An 18557-nucleotide genomic window follows, 5' to 3' on the forward strand; every position below is an offset into this window, starting at 1 on the left:
CATATGAAGGGACCCTCACAGTTTTCGTGCTGTCAAACCGTGTTATCAGACTGCATGGCTGCTCAGCCAGCTCTGTGGACTGAAAATGGTGCTTAACGTTTGCTCTGGCTTATAGTAATGCAGTGCCATGTGCCTGATTGGGGAGATGCCGATTTGAGGGAATTTGGTGTCCGTCTATCTGTCAAACAAGTAGTCACAGTTTTTGTGACTCAGATTTGGATATAATTTAGAACATTGCATCTCCCACAGCACTGCCTTTCCTTAAGGAAAACTACCTAAAATGCCTAAAACCTTTGCTGCTGAGGCATTATCAGCTTTAAGTTATCAAGCGTATAATTGATCTTGGCGATGATACTGTGGTGATAACAAACTCCAAATGGTTCAACAACTCTGGCTGCTCAGGTAGCGGTAGAGGTGGCTGCTGTTGATGGTGGGAATTAAAATGGAGTGGGTCTTGGTGGTAAATACTTCTAATTCTTTTCCTCTCCTAATTTCTTATTCTTCTCCCAGATCAGCCGCTGCCTGAAGCCTGGAGGACGGTTTGTCTCTGTAACCTTCGCCCAACCCTTCTTCAGGAAACGCCTCTATGCTCGCACCGAGTACAACTGGTCGATTAGGAAGTACAGCTATGGAGAAGGCTTTCAATATTTTGTGTATGTAATGACCAAAGGAGAGGAGCTTAGCCCAGAAGATGCAGCTCTGGAGAAAAAGCTACTGGAGGACACCAAATCCCCACCTACCAGGGTCGCCACAACACAAGATGAAGATGAGGAAGACTTCCTGTCTAATATTGATTTAATTTAATATTTAACTGGATTGTCTGAAGGAATCTTAGGAATACACTAAGCCTGAGATTTAAAAGTAAGCTGCGATAATGACTTCAGAAACTCAAACTTTACCCTCGCGAATACAACAACAACGTCATCTGTTAATCAAAATGTCTACTGCACCGTTTTTATGTGAGTAGGTAAGAATTAGCTACTATGTATTTTAATAGTTATGGCCTGGGCATAGATGTTCATTTAGGCTACGTTTACATTGCTACGTTTTGGTTTAAATACGATTTTCAGGCACCTTGGTAGCTCACCTGGTGGAGTACGCGCCCATATATAGAGGTTTACTCCTCGACGCAGCAGACATGACATGAAGCAAAGGGCCGCGGCTTCGACTCCGACCTGCGGCCCTTTGCTTCATGTCATGTCTGCTGCTTGCTTCTGTCTCCCATTTCATGTCTCCAGCTGTCCTCTTTTTTTGGCCAAAAAATGCCCCAAAAAAGAATCAAAAAAAAAAATCTTTTGCTACGTTTACACCTCACGTTCACACTAGGGCTGGGGGTAAACGATTATTTATTAAACGATTAATCGGGCGATTATTTTATCGATTAGTCGACTAATATAATGACTAATTGGACGATTAATCTAACGTTTATTTTTCTGTTGCTCGATTAATAAAAACCATAATGTATCAGATAAATACCAAAAGAAATCTTAATATACTTTATTAAACAGTTTTGCACAGCAAAAAATCTTCTGCTTTACACAAAATTAAATAAATACAATTATTTTAATGTTATACAAAATGAAAGGCCAGCCTGTTTACTCTTTTACAGTACAAACATAACTCTCTCATAACTCTAAAAAAATAATAAGTTGTAGTGCAAAAAAATACCGTGCAGTGCAGTATAGACATTCCTGAGAGTGTTTAACACAATATAAAATTCCTGTTTTCAGTTTTACAGTCCCAACATAAATCTCTCCTGTACAAAGCTACTGCAATCTGTTTGCTACCGTTAGCTAGATCTAGCAGATGTGCACTTTGGTGGTGCAAGGCTAACCAACGCATCTTAGCTCTCTGTGCAGTTTGTTCGTGCTAGGTTAGTAGCTAACGTTCACGTTAGCTAACGTTAGCTACTATAGATAGCTGTAAGCTAGCTACAATTCAAGCCAACATTAGATGATAACTAACGTTAGCTAAACACATCTGTCTAGGCGCCAGTAGCTAGCTAACGTTAACGTTAGCTACTAACCTAGCACCAGCCTAGCACGAACAAACTGCACGGAGAGCTAAAATAGTTAGCTAGCACCACCGAAGTGCGCAGAGCTCAAGCAACACAACAAACTACGCAAACATGAAATTAATTTAGCCAACGTTATTACGTTATTGTCTCCTTCACGAGTGACAATGGGGTGCCTCCGTTTCAGATGATCCCACATTACTGTTGTGCTGGTGTGGTATGCCAACTCCATTTGGCAAAGAGCGCAAATAACGACACCTTTTACGTTTGGGACTAAATTTGAAGTATTAGGTTGTGTTGCAGTTTCAACTGCCGCAGACGGAGACCTTTGGTAACACCGACATTAACGTCAATGTTTCGCTGCCTGATTGGGTCATGACGTCTCGTTCTCTGAGACTAAACTACTAATGTTACCATGGCCACCACCAGTAACGGGCGGAGTATACATGCTGGCTCCTGTTTACCTCGGCACGCGCATGCCCAGTATACGAGAATGTTAATGAGATATGCAGGTTGGAGGTGTTAGTTTAAACGGACATCAGTTTTTCTACCGGAGCTAGAAACACACAGATCGTTTTTGGCTTGGTTAAAAACCAAAACGTAGTAATGTAAATGTAGCCTTAGACCTCTTTGAGGAGAGCCTGACAAGCCAGAACCACATCAAGATGTTGGGTCTGGGAACTCACTATTGGCAGGGCTCAATCTGAAGGGTGGGATAATCGGTTATCTTTCAAATTCCCTCTGCACGCAATAGGATAGCGCTACGACCAGGCAACGAAGAAGGTAGTGGAGCTAGTTGATAGGTTAAACTTTTGCCGTGTCCTGTCGGCAAAACTCAGAACACACCTTCCTTTTTTAAGAATGACTTCTGTGCCATTCTTTGTTCTTTTCTCAAAGAAAAGCTTAACTCCAAGTCTTCCAGAGTCGTGGTCAAAGCCGATTCGCGAGCTGTAGTTCCAATGAGACAACCTGTAGGCGGACCGAAGAGGGAAAAGTTACATAGTGTTGCTTTAACATTTGCTGCCGCTAGGGCGCATCTAGATTTCAAGGCTACTTTGAGAAGTGATTATAGTAGATTTGTTTTAGAATGGATTAAAACTACGCACCACCAGGGACAATTACTACAAATAAAATCTGTAACGATATATATCATTTTCTGTCATGAGAGCAAAGAAAGTTGTTAATGTCTGTTTTTAACTTACCAGATGATTTAAAAATTCATGGTATGTCACAATACTTGCAATTGTTACATTCCCAAAGTAAAACTTGAGACAGTAACGTACAGCCTGGAACAAAATAATTTTTCAGACTAATCAAAAGAAAATGTGTGGTACTTATTTACATGAATAGACTATTACAACATTTACATAGACACGTTGTTTCTCTAAACAAGGGGGGAAGTGGACAAAGTGGTTGTGCCAAATAAAATTAAGAAGACAAAACGTGCCATAGATAACTACAGCCTTTGGAAAACAAAAAGTCAGGCAGAAGACCCATCTCACTTTTGCACTATATTTAAAAAACCTACCTGTGTTACAGTGGTGGCACCAGCCAATAATCCTAGTGTTTTTGACAAAAAGTCACCTACGTGTATGAAAATGTATGGATTACCCAAACTGGCCTTGTCCCTTTACCCACCACTTACCTCATAATGTTAGAACAAAAAGTTCACTTCCAAAATACAGAGCCACATCAACTCAACACATGAAATAATGTCTTACATAAACATTGGTTCTATATGTTTTTATATGATTGTATTGTTTATACAGTCACTTTGTGATTGCAGTGGAGTGATTTGTATTCCTGTTTAACTATGACTCATCATGTTTCTGTCTGTGTCGTCATTTTCTGAAGCTGCTACAGTTCATATTAGAAACTTTCATCTTTTATAAATCAATTTTACACCCCAGTGTTAACTGTTCTGTCTGACTGTATATCAGAAAGATTCAACAGATGCTGTGGTGCAGCACAAACCTGCCAGTGTTGCGCAATTTGCAAGACAAACTGGCATGTCTAGACAAGGTACATAACAGCAGCACTGGCCTGCATGTAAAGTCAGTGTTAAAGTCTATTAATATGTCGGACAGAGTCTTCCCTTCTGTTGGGGTTGTCTGCATCTGTCCCATGTCTGCTTTAGATTCCAGACAAAAGCTGCTAATGGAGATACGCATAGTTTTGACACACCTGTCAAGCATGACGGTGCTGCGTGTGGGCACATACAGAGACTGAGACTTTTGCCCATTCTTCTTTGCAAAATAGCTCAAGCTCAGTCAGATTGGATGGAAAGCGTCTGTGAACAGCTATTTTCAAGTCTTGCCAGATATTCTCAATTGGATTTAGGTCTGGACTTTGACTGGGCCATTCTAACACATGAATAGGTTTTGATCTAAACCATTCCATTGTAGCTCCGGCTGTATGTTTAGGGTCATTGTCCTGCTGGAACGTGAACCTCCGCCCCAGTCTCAAGTCTTTTGCAGACTCTAACAGGTTTTCTTCTAAGATTGCCCTGTATTTGGCTCCATCCATCTTCCCATCAACTCTGACCAGCTTCCCTGTCCCTGCTGAAGAAAAGCATCCCCACAGCATGATGCTGCCACCACCATGTTTCACGGTGGGGCATGGTGTGTTCAGGGTGATGTGCAGTGTTAGTTTTCCATCACACATAGCATTTTGCATTTAGGCCAAAAACGTTTGACCAATTTTGGTCTCATCGGACCAGAGCACCTTCCTCCACATGTTTGCTGTGTCCCCCACATGGCTTGTGGCAAAATGCAAACGGGACTTCTCATGGCTTTGTTTCAACAACGGCTTTTTTTTCTTTCTCTTCCATAAAGGACCGATTTGTGGAGTGCACTACTAATAGTTGTCCTGTGGACAGATTCTCCCACCTGAGCTGTGGATCTCTGCAGCTCCTCCAGAGTTACCATGGCCACGGCCATGTCTTGGGAGGTTTGCAGTTGTGCCATACTCTTTCCATTTTCGGATGATGGATTGAACAGTGCTCCGTGAGATGTTCAAAGCTTGGGTTATTTTTTCTATAACCTAACCCTGCTTTAAACTTCTCCACAACTTTACCCCTGACCTGTCTGGTATGTTCCTTGGGCTCCATGATGCTGTTTGTTCACTAATGTTCTCTAACAAACCTCTGAGGCCTTCACAGAACAGCTGTATTTATACTGAGATTAGAATACACAGAGGTGTATACTAATTAGGTGACTTCTGAAGGCAATTGGTTGCACTAGATTTTATTTAGGGGTATCAGAGTAAAGGGGGCTGAATACTTTTGCACGCCACACTTTTCAGTTTTTTATTTGTAAAAATTTTTTGAAAACCATGTATCATTTTCCTTCCACTTCACAATTATGCGGCGCTTTGTGTTGGTCTATCACATTAAATCCCAATGAAATACATTTACATTTGTGGTTGTAACGTGACAAAATGTGGAAAAGTTCAAGGGGTATGAATACTTTTGCAAGCCTCTGTACACATGTACATACAAGTAATAGCCCGCCCTGCGTGTTATTTGTTGAAGAAACATGAGATGAGTCTCCGGTCCTGTGCGTTCTGCTGCTTAAATTTAGACCAGAGAGTGAGTGAGTGAGTGAGAGAGAGAGAGAAAAAAAAAAAAAAAAAAAAAAAAAAAAAAGAGGCATGCATGCAGACAGGCAGGAAGGCTGGTGACTGGAGGGGGGGCACATTGATAAAGTAGAAATCATTTATTTTTAATTCTCCACTGAGATCTAATTACCGCCTATTTTTAAGACTTGGAAAAAAAGGTGTGTGATTTTTCAGATGGCTCTTCTTTCGTTCCATGATTGTTTGCTGGTGTAACGTGGTAGTTTGTTTAACTTGAACTTTGATGTTGACAAAAGTCACCACAAGCTCTATTTAGTAGCTGTTCTGGAGCTTTTGACCCCATAACACGATCAGCCCAGTTGGCATGGCATTAACTGTTGGCTAAACCCCACCCCCGTTAGTTACTGTTGCTGTTCTTGTTAAGCTTTGTGTGTTCACATGGTCAAACTGTGGTGGGATTGTTTTATACTGGTTCCAAAGTCAAGAATGCACTTTTAATCTCAATCAAAACCATTTTCAAACTTTTTGTGTCTTTTATACTGCAAAAGGATTTCCATCTAACTAAAAAATCATGTGTGACATTACCGCACTCCTACGTCCTTTGACTGTTACTGTAGCTTTGACGCGATTGACTGAAGCAATCGTATATTCCCCTGTTACGTAAAAATACACACTGCACATATTGAAATGTATCACTATCAGACAGTGATGGTCTCAATCTCACCCACTCTGGCTGTGATGTGGTTTCCATGGTGACAATTGGGTGCAATGCCCTGACTACCTGAACAAAAGGGTTAAAAAAAACAACTAAAAAAAACAGCCTGGCACCTGTTTAGCATGGCAGGGTGGACGACAGGAGGGCTATTATGTAAGTGGCAGTGGGTTTGATATCAACAATAGGTGGTGCAGAACAGCTCCACTGCAGCACTGGGACATAAAAACATTTGATGGATGGAAGTTGGGTATGTCCCTGCACATGGAGAGAGTTATGTTGAGAGAGTTATCCCCCTCCCCTTTTTCCTCAGTTGGACTTAGTTTAGTCCTGCATCTTTTTCTGTCAATAAGTGAATGTATTGAAATTGTAGCAGCAGTTGTTATTTTGGTGCATTTGGTTTTCAGCTCCCTTTTATCGGGCTGACTGACCTGCGATGGCAGAGCCTGACAGTGAGATTTGACTTGACTGGACTTAAGTTATATAACCACAGAGCAGGGCGTGGGCCTAATGCAGAGGTTATATGTAAGTAATAATTTTCTCTTTTACACAAACCTTTTCGTCTTATGTGCATTTTTTTTGGTGTCTTCAGCTGATCGACCTGAGCCATCCAGGTATCTGAAGCTATGACTTAATATAGAGTGCTGTGTGTATAGAGTGCTCTCTGTGTATGTGTGTCTGTCTGTCTGTCTGTCTGTCTGTCTGTGTGTGTGTGTGTGTGTGTGTGTGTGTGTGTGTGTGTGTGTGTGTGTGTGTGTGTGTGTGTGTGTGTGTGTGTGTGTGTGTGTGTGTGGCAGAGCCAGAATTTTCCCTCCTGCTGCTAATTGTCCTCCATGTTCTGTTGCCCAAGGGCAGCAACAACACTAATCTACTGCATGCTCAATGCCTTTCTCTCGGTTTTTCTGTCTCTTTCACTCTCTCAGTCACTCTTCTCACCACTCCACCACCCTGCCCTCTCTGTCTGCATCGATTGGCTCTGATGCTTTGATGTGTGGATGTTTTGTGAGGGCACATGCAATTCAAAAGGTTTACTGCTTGCTTTAACCAAACGTCTCTGGGTTTGATCTGCCTCATTGTGCACTTGTGTAAAACGGAATCACGACACAGCACTGCTGCCTGTTTAAACCCAGCTGAACTGCCTGCTGTTCTGGTTTCTTACAACCAAGGTCCTGTTTTTGTAGTTTTGTTTTGTACTAACAAAAGTTATTTTTAGAGATCTGGGAATGCAGCAATGTTAACTAGAATTGCCGCCAACCAATGAAGTTGCAGTTTACATCCATGTCTGTGCAGACTTGTTTAATATGTAGTGAAGTCTACAGGCATATAAAGTGTATAATACATCATGTAAAAGGTATTAGGTGTATTTTCCTGTGAGATAGACGGGCGGACAACCCAAAAATATAATGCTATTACCGGCAAGTAGGCATAATAAAAACTGATCCAATGGGGCAAAAGAAATGAGCGTTCAGACGATCGTAGGTTTTAAACACCCCGCTGGGTTGGTCAAACTAATTTGGAATATGAAACAAAGGCAAATGTAAAAAATTATGAATCTGCGAGACACAAACTAAAGACTTGTGGCAAACTAATTTGCCTTGAAAATAGGACTGAATTATATCCATTTTGAGTATTCATAAAAATAAAACTTACATCATTATACTTACCTTTATTTTATTAATATTGTTATATTTCACAAAGCCACTACCTGCAGTGATCAGGTGGCAGTCTACATACTAGCAGCGCTAATGCTAGTTTAGTTGCACTGGTCATTATGAGACCTTCACTTTGCAGGTTTTAACGGTTGGTCTCCCTCATCTTTACAAACCAGCTCCCTGGATCAACTTTAAACTAGCTTATTCAGTTTCACACACACAGTTTTCTAGTGACATTAGGTTTTATTACCTGCATTCTAGGGTTGCTTGCTTTTAATTTGAACTCCAAACAAAGTGGTTTGGATCAGTGGTCATCAACTTTATAAATCTGAGGTGATTAGGGAGAGAATTTAAAAACCCATTTCTTTTTTGGGGCATTTTAGGCCTTTAATTCCACAGGACAGATGAAGACATGAAAGGGGAGAGAGAAGGGGAATGACATGCAGTAAAGGGCCACAGGTCGGAGTCGAACCCGCGGCTGCCGCAATATACGTGTGCCTGCTCTACCAACTGAGCTAATCCAGCCACAAACCCATTTCAATCAGGAGAGACTTTGTTGCAGATATTCAAAGATTTATTGTACGAATGCATGATATGACATGTACAGTCTCTTGGAGATTAGACTCCATCATTATGAAATCATATATAATTAGGAGGTTAGAAAGCCAGAAGCTGATCCCCCGATGGAGTCTAGACACTGATGGTGGTGTGAGGAACCCGAAGACCAAACCGAGGAGGAACCAGGAGCCGTGAACGATCTAGACCGGAGGAGCAAGGGGAGGAGGAGGAGGGTTGTGCTCTTAGCCTGAAATGACAACTGAGCAGCAGAGAGAGACAGGTTTAAAACAGGGATGTCATGCTGCGATTGGCTCGTGAAATTCAAGGCCGCTTCTGATTGGTTAAAATAAAAGCGAACGCCTCTAACAGCTGTTCAGTTTTAGAAGAGAGAGAAATGTGATTAAGTTTAGAAGTCTTCCTGTAAGAATTTACGCTGAGTTCCATTTCTTGTACACAAATTTATGTTCATTTGTAGGACTTTTCTCTAATAATTCCCCTTTTTAAATACTACATAGGTTTACCCTTTCAGGTAGGCAAAAATTATTCAAATTTGAGATTGAAAAATAACTGTTGTAGAGATTTCGCTGCTTACTATAGTACAACTTTATTGTAACAGATAATAATTATGTAAGTAAGACCAAGCTGTAACCTACAGCCGGTGTAGCCAGGTGCTACAGACCAGCATAGATGGGATGGTGGGAATCAGCAGTTATTCTTGTCAGTGGAAACCAATCTGAAGTAGATTTAGTGAGAACTAACACAAAGCGCTGTACATCTGCCCATCTCCCTTGGGGCAGCATGATATACAGTATGGCAGGCTTATGTAACCAGAGGAGGAATATTAATGGACGTCCACTCGGGATCGGACGAAAGTGGAATCAGATCAAAGCTCTTTGTCCTCATTGCACACGCTCAGTTTGAACCCGTGCTGAGCGTTGCTGTGAGCTGTGTGTGTTTGTGTATGTGAGAGATAACAGTACAATGGCACTTAGCATTTATGGCGGTCTGCTTTAACATTTTGTTTGTTTTGCACACGAACATCCACATGTCTGTCATGCTTGTATTTCCATCCAGTCTTTTCAGTGACTGGGTGGGGGGGGGGCATCTACAGCATGTCTGTGTTGGCCCAGTATGGCCTGCACTCCCAGCCCTTCTGCCAGGTCGGGACATAGGAGCCACCTATACATCTACACCTTACATCTACAGCTCCAGCATGCAGTCAACTCACCTCTGACCCTGGCATTTGTCTCATCAGAGAGCAGTAGCTCATTAGTTGTTGCCTGAGATGTTTCAGTCAGACATCCCACATTAGAATTTAAAGTTCTGAAGTTACATTATCTTACATATAAAAAATGTTGACTTTGTAGTTGGAGCCAAAGCCTGATACAGATTGGTGACAAATTAAAGGACAGATCTGAATAAATAAATTGCGAGTCATTACGTACAGTATGCAGATGCTAGTTTATTCTTCTTAGCTCTGACTAAACTTGCAAAGCAATGTAAACACCAAACGCCATTCTTGAGCATGTTGGGTGACGTCTGCCTGATACAGAGTTGCTCTCCAGAGATTGATAACGTGGTGGTGAAATTTGTTCTGATTACAATATGGCCAATTTTCTTTCTTTTTTTTAAGAATATAATATGCTGACTTTAGTTGTAATGAATCAATATGTTATCCAGTGCAAGAGTCTTGTTTGTGGACAGCAATGGAACATAGAGGCACTTTGGCAACACATATACACACATACCTGTCTGTCGGATAAATTGTTGCTGGTTTTGATCTCTTTAGGGGAGTTTTTTACCTCCACGCCCCGCGTCAGCCGTGGCTGGAGGCAGCACGTTTTCAGGTTGTATGTCCGTCCGTCCCATTCTCGTGAATGCGATAGTTTGGTGGTCAAACCATAACTCAAGAATTCCTACGCTAATTATGACAAAAAATTTCATACAAATGTCTAACAGGATAAAATGAAGAAGTCATGACATTTTATATCCAAAAGATCAAAGGTCAACCTCGCTGTGACACCATAATGCAAAAACACTTTTCTGGCCATTTTTCAGCACCATAACTCAGGAACAGAAGGGGAGATTGTGACCATATTTCACATTTGGTCGGATACTAAAATTGCTGACATTTATCGTGGGTGCTCACCTTGAAACTGTGGTGATTGTATAGATCTTCTGTGCTGCCGGGTTAAAGATGTGTGTGAAGCATCCATGTTTAAAAATAAAGTCAGAATTGAGAATTCTCTGACTCTGATGTTCCTATTGTTTGTCATCTTCCATTGACTTTAAACTTAGAATTGTGACTTTAATCTCAGAACTCAAATACATATTGCAACATGTGGCCCTAATCCTCTTCCGTAGTTAAGCCTATTGTCTCTCAAATGTCTAGACATATTTTGGTTTAGGAATATCCATTAGGATTCTTGATTTGAAAAATTGTAAAATTACAAATCAACTTGCAAAATGTATAACACTGAAGGGCGAGTAATGCTGCAGCATTATTGGTAGTAGGACTTGAATGAATGAATTACTTTTAAAGTAACATGTACACAGTCACACTCATGACGGGAAGAGGCTTAAATAATTCAATATTTGCCCAAAATATGTCGGCCCAGTTCCGGCCTTCTAGGGCCGCCCATTACTGTGAAAGGTGTAATTATCCAGGACCGCAGACAGCCGCACACGCACACAGGCGACATCCACAACAACAACATGATCGATAGCACTATGTGTTCATTCAGTGCAGTGCTGATGTTATCAGGACAGTCAATAATCTCTCTGATGGGAATGTGGTTGGTTAAACTGATGACGCTTTGTTGATGTTCTGTTATTAGAGTGAAGTGCAATCCAGATGTAAGGATCAGTGTTCAGGCATTGTTGTCAGAACAGGTAGCTATTTATAGATGTGTCCTGATACTGTACATGTTTTTTTCCAAACGACAAACAAATTAGAGTGAATATCTATCCTATGTGTAGCGTGATTTCCAGGAAAATGGAAATGAAATGAATTTCTATTGATGCTGTGCAGGTTTGTGTACCACCAGTGGAAGAGGGGGTGATATTAACTGACACCATTTTCTGACTAACACTGTTGGCAAATAGTGTAGTACAGTATTTATTTTCTTCACCTGACAGTTTCACCTAATTTCACACATCTGTGGATGTAATAAACTAGTGATTTCTAGCCAGGGTACTTTTTCCTGCAGTTACCAGCTGTTACTTGGAACGATTGTGGAGTCTCTCAGCTAATTGTGATTTGAACAACAAAAAAGATATAGCCACATATTTATGTTTAGAAAGATAGAATAACAAATGGCTGCGATGCTGATCTTTAGTAAGTTTATTGTCACAGAGACATTCTACCTACAGGTACAGTATGTTAGTTTGACTGAAGTTTTCCATCGACCTGAATCGCTTAACACCTTCATACCATTGTGTGATTGAGAGTATGTGGAAACTAACAAGCAAAAAGCCAACAAAAAGTCATAGATAAATGGTTCAAAACTTCACCACAGAACAGTTGATTTTTGTGCACGATATAGGTTTTTATGGCGAGAGTGTACAGGCCTGCTATAGGCTGTGTGTGAGAGCTACTGTATGAGAACACTGCACATGTAGACTTTGATAGATGATGATGTGGCCAGTCATGGCTCCCCAGGGGGCTGTGGTTTAACACAGTACATTGACTAGTATAGGCCTGCATGGAGCTGTTTAACAGCTTAACAGATGGATGACTGTTCCTTACCCGCTCTTTAATTAAGGATCAGTATTTACTGTCCCTGAGGTCATGGCTACGGAGTCCAAAAGCTGCAAATATATATATTTAAGACTGTTGCTTCCCTATGCTACATGTACAGTATGTTCTGTTGTTTTGTCTAAAAAAACAAAATGGTATGCTAATCACAGTCACTGTGCTGAGGTGATGTGCTCTATGTTGTTTTTTCTCCTTGACTTTTATTCAGAGAACAAACTTTAATGTTCCAATTGTTTGTCATCTTCTATTGAATTGTTACTAAAACAAAATATCTTGCAACAAAAGCCATACCAAAGAATCACATTAACATGTTCTTTCACCATTTATTAATTCACCAAATACAGTGAAAATGGCATCATAATATACAATGACTCATTCTTAGAATGTCATGACATTTTTGCTGCTTTTTTGCTTCATAAAACGATGTTTCATTGTTGAAAATATTAAGGTTTCATGCACAACAAACCATATCCAGTTTCTTTAAAATAATGGTACAAAATAAACAAAATTAAAAAACAAAAACTGTAATGTCCAAAATCGGTCAAATAACAACGTGTTATTTGAGGATACTCGTAAACAGTGCAATATACTCTAAAACTGCCATTTTCTAACAAATTCATCAACGAAGCTCAAGTCACAGTATACGATTTCTTAATAATAGTTTAACATTGATGTGTGCAAAAACCCCAGACACATTCAGTTAGTCTTTAAAAAACGCCCGACCTCTGATATAGAATGAAACCAGTCCACCAAAATCTTACGTAGCTTCGCCTCCATGAAGCCTCTTCTCATTCTGTATATCCTCTCTGAAGTAGAAATATTTTTGTTGATGAATTGTAAGACGATAGACTAGCATATCATTTAAATAACAAAGATTTAGATATAAAAATACAAATATGACTTTTGTTAAAAAGAAGCGTGCCAAGGTAAGAGAAGTGGCACCTGCGTTGGCACCGCAGTGAAAGTTCATGCAAAGAGATGGAGAAAAAACGTATAGAGGACGAAACACGAATAATTGCAAAATTGAAATAACCAAATAATGGAAATACAATTTTTTTTCCCATCAATTTCATGACTATTATTTTAAACATTTACTATAATCTCCACAACTGTGCTGGCCTCTGTAGATATCTGAGCATTTGAAAATGCAAAAAAAAAAAAAAGATTGAAGAAATAGAGAGGGGGAAAAAAAAAGACATGTGCAGGTGTAAATCAGCTACATGAAGGTGCCAAGCTGCACCTTTAACCCCACTGATGGGTAATGCAGGAAGAAGAAGAAGAAGAAGAATGTCGCCTGTGGTTCAGGTTTAATCTGTGGCCTATAATGCTCTTTAAGGGCCAAAAAGAAACAGGGCTTCTACTACAGAACATATTAACATTGCACCATCCTCGTAGATATATATGTTTTACATACAATGGGTCTCCTCTATTCAGCAGACTCAAGAGTTTGGTTGGTCTGTTTTTTGAAAAAGCGTTAGCAGCAACAGGAATGCATTGGACCAGTGCTGAAAGGACAGCTCCCTTGAATGCACCGTCGCTGACTGAATCAACAAAGCGAAGCCTAAAGGATGGGGGGGGGGGGGCGTCTGAGAGCTTAGCCTACCTACTGTACAACTTATTGAAATAGGGCTGGGATTTAGCTTCAGCCTCCAGTTGCAGTATTGTGTTGCTTACAGCGCTGTTGGAAAGGAACAAGAGATGGTCGTGAAGTAATGACAAGTTCATCCATCATTAAAGTCAGCAGAGGTTGAGATACAGAGCGGTGTCCGCCATCTCAACATCTTGCTGCGCAACAGTAGTTACAATCGGGATTCGTTTGGAGAATTGCCAGCAATCCCATGATAAATCGTGGTCTTTTCCAGAGTCTCTCTCTCTCTCTCTCTCTCTCTTTCCACTTCTTTCTTCATCACTTTCTTCCACATTTCTCTTCCTTTAGCCTTCTCCATTTCCCCCCTTCGTTGCCTTTTTTTTTCGTTGCCTTTTCGTCAGTCACCCCAGCTTCGCTTCGTGCCGTCGTTTCTCTCCTGCAATCCTCGAACATGCACAGCCGACAAGTGCTTCAAATCGGTCATCAAAATGAAAAAGTCCGCAAGGCGTCTCTCACGTTTAAACGCCGGGTGAAGACTTGTCTGTCATCCCCTTCAGGACCTCGTCGATTCGGTCATCCTCGATGACCACTGTGGAGAGACAAGCGGAGAGGATGTTTACTGAGACCGGGACAGCAGGGCATTTCTATAGCCTAATATCCCAGTCAAATAGTGAGTTCATTGTGTTTTATTATAAGGTCAATTGATTCTTATGTATGGCCTACAGTAGAAGGGGAAATGGCGCACTAAATAAAGGTTTTGCAAGTGAGAGAAAATGTGACTGTAGTGCGGGCTGCAGGTGAATACATTAATAAATGAAAGCACTATTGCAAATCCCTGATCTCGAGTACGCGCACTTTGTGAAAACAACTCATTCCCGGTAATGGCGACGAGCCAAGCGTTTTATCCTTACGGGTTAAACCTATTGTTTGGTTTGGTTTGGATTGGTACAGCATGGGGTGTGTCCTTACATAGAGAACATGTCTCGTGCATGTATGTAAACAATTGAAATGTCGTCGTCGACGGCAAGACTCGTGTAACAAAGAAGTAGCCTATCTGGTGCATTTTCAAATGTCAAAAATTATGTGTAATATTCTAGGTAACCCTATAAATGAAAATATATGATATGAATAACAATGTGTAGCGCATCACAATAAACTCACTATAGTTCCCCAAATAGTTTTGCACATTTTCTATCACGTAAATAATTCTGCCCATGTATCAGTTATTGTGACAACATGCCAAGTGTCAGTTCTTTATTTAACCATCCTTTACCTCGCTTGGCTCGGCCGATCTGTCCCAGCTTTGGGGGTCTTTTGGCCTGCGACGCAGCGAAAAAGGCGCTTGAGTCCTGCAGTCCGCAGCTAAAGGACATCTGGCTGACCTCGCTGTCCGCCCCGTAGCCGCTCATTTTCCCCTCGTTGTATGGCAGCACCTCGGACATGGTGGCACGACGGAGAAGGATCACCAGCGTAGATTTAAAAAGTAGATACAAGTCTTCCTCAGTGGCTTTATATGTGCAATAAAGCCGTAGATCCCTTTTTTGTGTGTGTGTGCAAGCTGCAGCGGTTGGTGTGCAGCTCCTGCTGGGATCCTTTCTGGGTGTTACTCGATGTGGACAAGGGGCCACCAGCGTCTCAGGTCCGGGTGTTGTTGTGGTCTCTCTGTGCTCTCTGGATGTGTTGCAGCTGCAGGGAGAGACAGCGTGTGAGCGAGACCGAGGCAGAGAGTGTTGTGTTCGCCTGTGTTGCTGGCTGATGTCTGGTGAGGGAAGTGGGAGATCCCGGGATCATAAAGGAAACCCAGGCAGAACGGTGAAGTCATCCATCCGGGTGTGTGTGTGTGTGTGTGTGTGTGTGTGTGTGTGTGTGTGTGTGTGTGTGTGTGTGTGTGTGTGTGTGTGTGTGTGTGTGTGTTGGAACTTGGGGGTTGGGGGAGTAGAGGAGCAAGAGTGACATCAACAGGCGAAAGATGAAATTACACAAGTGAAGGGCCCATACTGAGGCAGGTTTCAGGCTGTTCTTTACGATATCTGAGGAAAATACAGCATTATGTAGAAACGTGGTGTGTATGGTAAAATAAATACCTCATATTTACAATTGTAGCCTACAAAATAGCCCCATTATAGGGTATCATTTTCTTTCCAAGATATAATATAGGACTATGAAGTCAAGTCATAAACAGACTCTCAGGTAGGCTATTTTTTTTTTTTGCATGGTACCCGTGTAAGTACTAAGTACATTTACTCAGTACTGTACAATTTTCAGGTACTTGTACTAGAGTATTTCTACTTTATACTTCTAGTTTACAATTGCTTTTTTATATTGTACTTTTTACTTATCGTACAGCTACTTTACAGATTAAGGTTTTACAGACAAAACGTGATGTGATCTTATAAAATATGTACTTCTTCCACCAGTGATAATAGTACAGCATATAGACATGTGTAGGCTCAAACAGAAAATCAGAGACAAGGACACCAGTTATTGTCTATTTTATAAGATAAGATAAAATATAAAAAAATAAGATACGGTCAAATGTATGCAGGAAAGATAAACTAACACATCATTAATCTCACCCAGGAAAATGAAAGGGGTGCTCCAATCTACTGACTATGCACATAATGTACAGTAGAGGTCAGTTTACTACTTATGTTGAGTATACAGTTCTTTATAATGTCCTCTGTGGGTCTGGAGGGGCGTTCTAAAGTAAATTAACCCTGGTGATGTCATTGTCGAAGTTTATAAAGTTAGCTGCATCATGGGAAACGTAGGATTTTTTTATATATAGGTCTCTTCCGAGTCTCCCAAACATTATGAGAGTGAAATACTAAATCACTGGAGTGCCCATTGAAAATGTCACAGCAGCGAAAGAAAGTGCAAGGACAGATGCATAATTGTATTGATAAGAGAAGTAACCCTCAAAAAATAGACACTAAAACACAATAGATTAATAGATTTTGATTATTTATTATACACAATAAAAAGCATGAAAAATAAACATCCTAGATTTTACATTATGACATTATATAGAGTACAGTATGTAAACTAGAAAATAGAGAAATACTGTATATAATGGGGTCCTGGTTTTGTCAGCAGAAAATATGTGAATGTCTCATTTCAGCACCATGGACAGAGCCAGTATAATTTATACATTAGCTGCACTTGAAGTTACGTCATTCTTCCCTGCGTTCTTTTTGTTGCAGCCTGTGTCTGCTCACAGCATATGGTGTCTCATAACAATCTAAAACAATGAGCTGACAGAAAGCCTATTTTTGGACCGAACCTGTTTTAACAACTCGGGCCAGCTGACCTGTCTATAAACATGTAATAGCCTTGCCGTTGAAGCAGTGTCCCTCTGCTTTAGCAGCAAGACTGCATGGCTGACCGGTGAAAGCGACCAGCTGACACTTTTAGAGATCAGTGCTGTTGGAAATGCTCTTGGATTTTCTGCGGTGATAAGATGCTGGGCAGCTGCAGAGTCAAAGCGAAAGCCTGCTGGCTGGCTTCCCACAGAAACATGGCCCATATAACCCTCTGTAAAACCCATTACTGGGTCTCGAGCGTTTCTGTTAACCACCAGTTTACTAAGAAAACAAGCATGTTGGCTTTATGTTTTCTTTGGAGGCAGGTTGACCAAAAACGTTTGTTTCCATGCATGGAAAAAGCAGTCGCAGAACTATTTCCAATTCAGATTTTTCTCTCATGGATCCATACTCAATGTATAAAGCTATATAATGCATTAGAGATCGTTAAATCTGCCTTTCTATCTGAATGTAACTCCCCAGGGGTTTTTTTCACTCACAAAGCTCCTCCTGCCCAATAAACTGGAGCCTCTAGCTGTCAACAAGCGCAGCAGTTGATTCATACAGGGGTTTCACATGACGTCATCAGTCAGCGACACAGTTGAAGAAAATCTGACCTGCTGCCCCACATGGTACCAGGTGCTGCTTCATGTTACTATTTAGGAAGAAAAACAAGCATATGTTATACCAATTGGATGCCACTCTTTCTTCCCCGTTCCCCTAACAATACACCGCCTCGTACATAATGTTAAACCCAGTGCGCTTAAGTGCAAGGACTCCTCATTTAGCTGCCTCTGTTTAGTTCAATTGATCTTTCTCAGTCCACATGCTGTGATTTCTCCTTCTCTGTCCCCTTCTTTCTCTTTCTCCATCTCTGCCTCTTTAGCAGACAGCAGTTCTTAATGATCAGGCTCACTCAATCAGTCACATCATCTCTGACAAGGGCCCCCACCCTTAAGAAGTGTGTGTGTGTGTGTGTGTGTGTGTGTGTGTGTGTGTGTGTGTGTGTGTGTGTGTGTGTGTGTGTGTGTGTGTGTGTGTGTGTGTGTGTGTGTGTGTGTGCTCTCGAAGCACTGCCTCCAATTATAAATGAATCCCTATGCTGAGTCACTCACCTTCTCCCCTCGAGCAGACCAGGCTAACTTCAACTTAACACACACACACACACACACACACACACATTGTGTAGGCTATACACACTAGCTTAGGAGAAACCCAATAACAAGCGTACAGCTAAAAGTCAAGATCAATCCACGGAGTATCAGCTCTTGTGTGTGTGTGTGTGTGTGTGTGTGTGTGTGTGTGTGTGTGTGTTTTATGTGTGTATTTCAGGAAAACTAAAAATGTAAGTGAGAGGGCAAAGAGAAAGAGGAGAGACACACACCATATGCAGTCATG

The 18557-nt window shown here is 41.1% G+C and overlaps 2 protein-coding genes across 2 annotated transcripts in view; one reads left to right on the forward strand and one right to left on the reverse strand.

Annotated features, from left to right (window-relative positions):
• The window catches only part of ece2a (endothelin converting enzyme 2a), a 91550-nt gene extending 85932 nt beyond the window's left edge, over positions 1-5618 (forward strand). The window contains exon 4 of the mRNA XM_039816876.1: positions 511-5618. Within this exon, the coding sequence (XP_039672810.1) occupies positions 511-804 (294 nt within the window). The 3' untranslated portion in view covers positions 805-5618. The remainder of the gene's footprint in view (positions 1-510) is intronic.
• A 6222-nt stretch (positions 5619-11840) lies between these two features.
• camk2n1a (calcium/calmodulin-dependent protein kinase II inhibitor 1a) lies at positions 11841-15666 on the reverse strand. The gene is made up of 2 exons (XM_039816630.1): positions 15131-15666; positions 11841-14446 (listed from the first exon to the last, which is right to left on the reverse strand). The coding sequence occupies exons 1-2, from the start codon at positions 15297-15299 to the stop codon at positions 14376-14378; spliced, it is 240 nt and encodes a 79-aa protein (XP_039672564.1). The 5' UTR covers positions 15300-15666; the 3' UTR covers positions 11841-14375.
• Between the last annotated feature and the right edge of the window lie 2891 nt (positions 15667-18557).

Source organism: Perca fluviatilis, chromosome 11 (assembly GCF_010015445.1).
Source record: "Perca fluviatilis chromosome 11, GENO_Pfluv_1.0, whole genome shotgun sequence".
Lineage (NCBI taxonomy): Eukaryota > Metazoa > Chordata > Actinopteri > Perciformes > Percidae > Perca > Perca fluviatilis.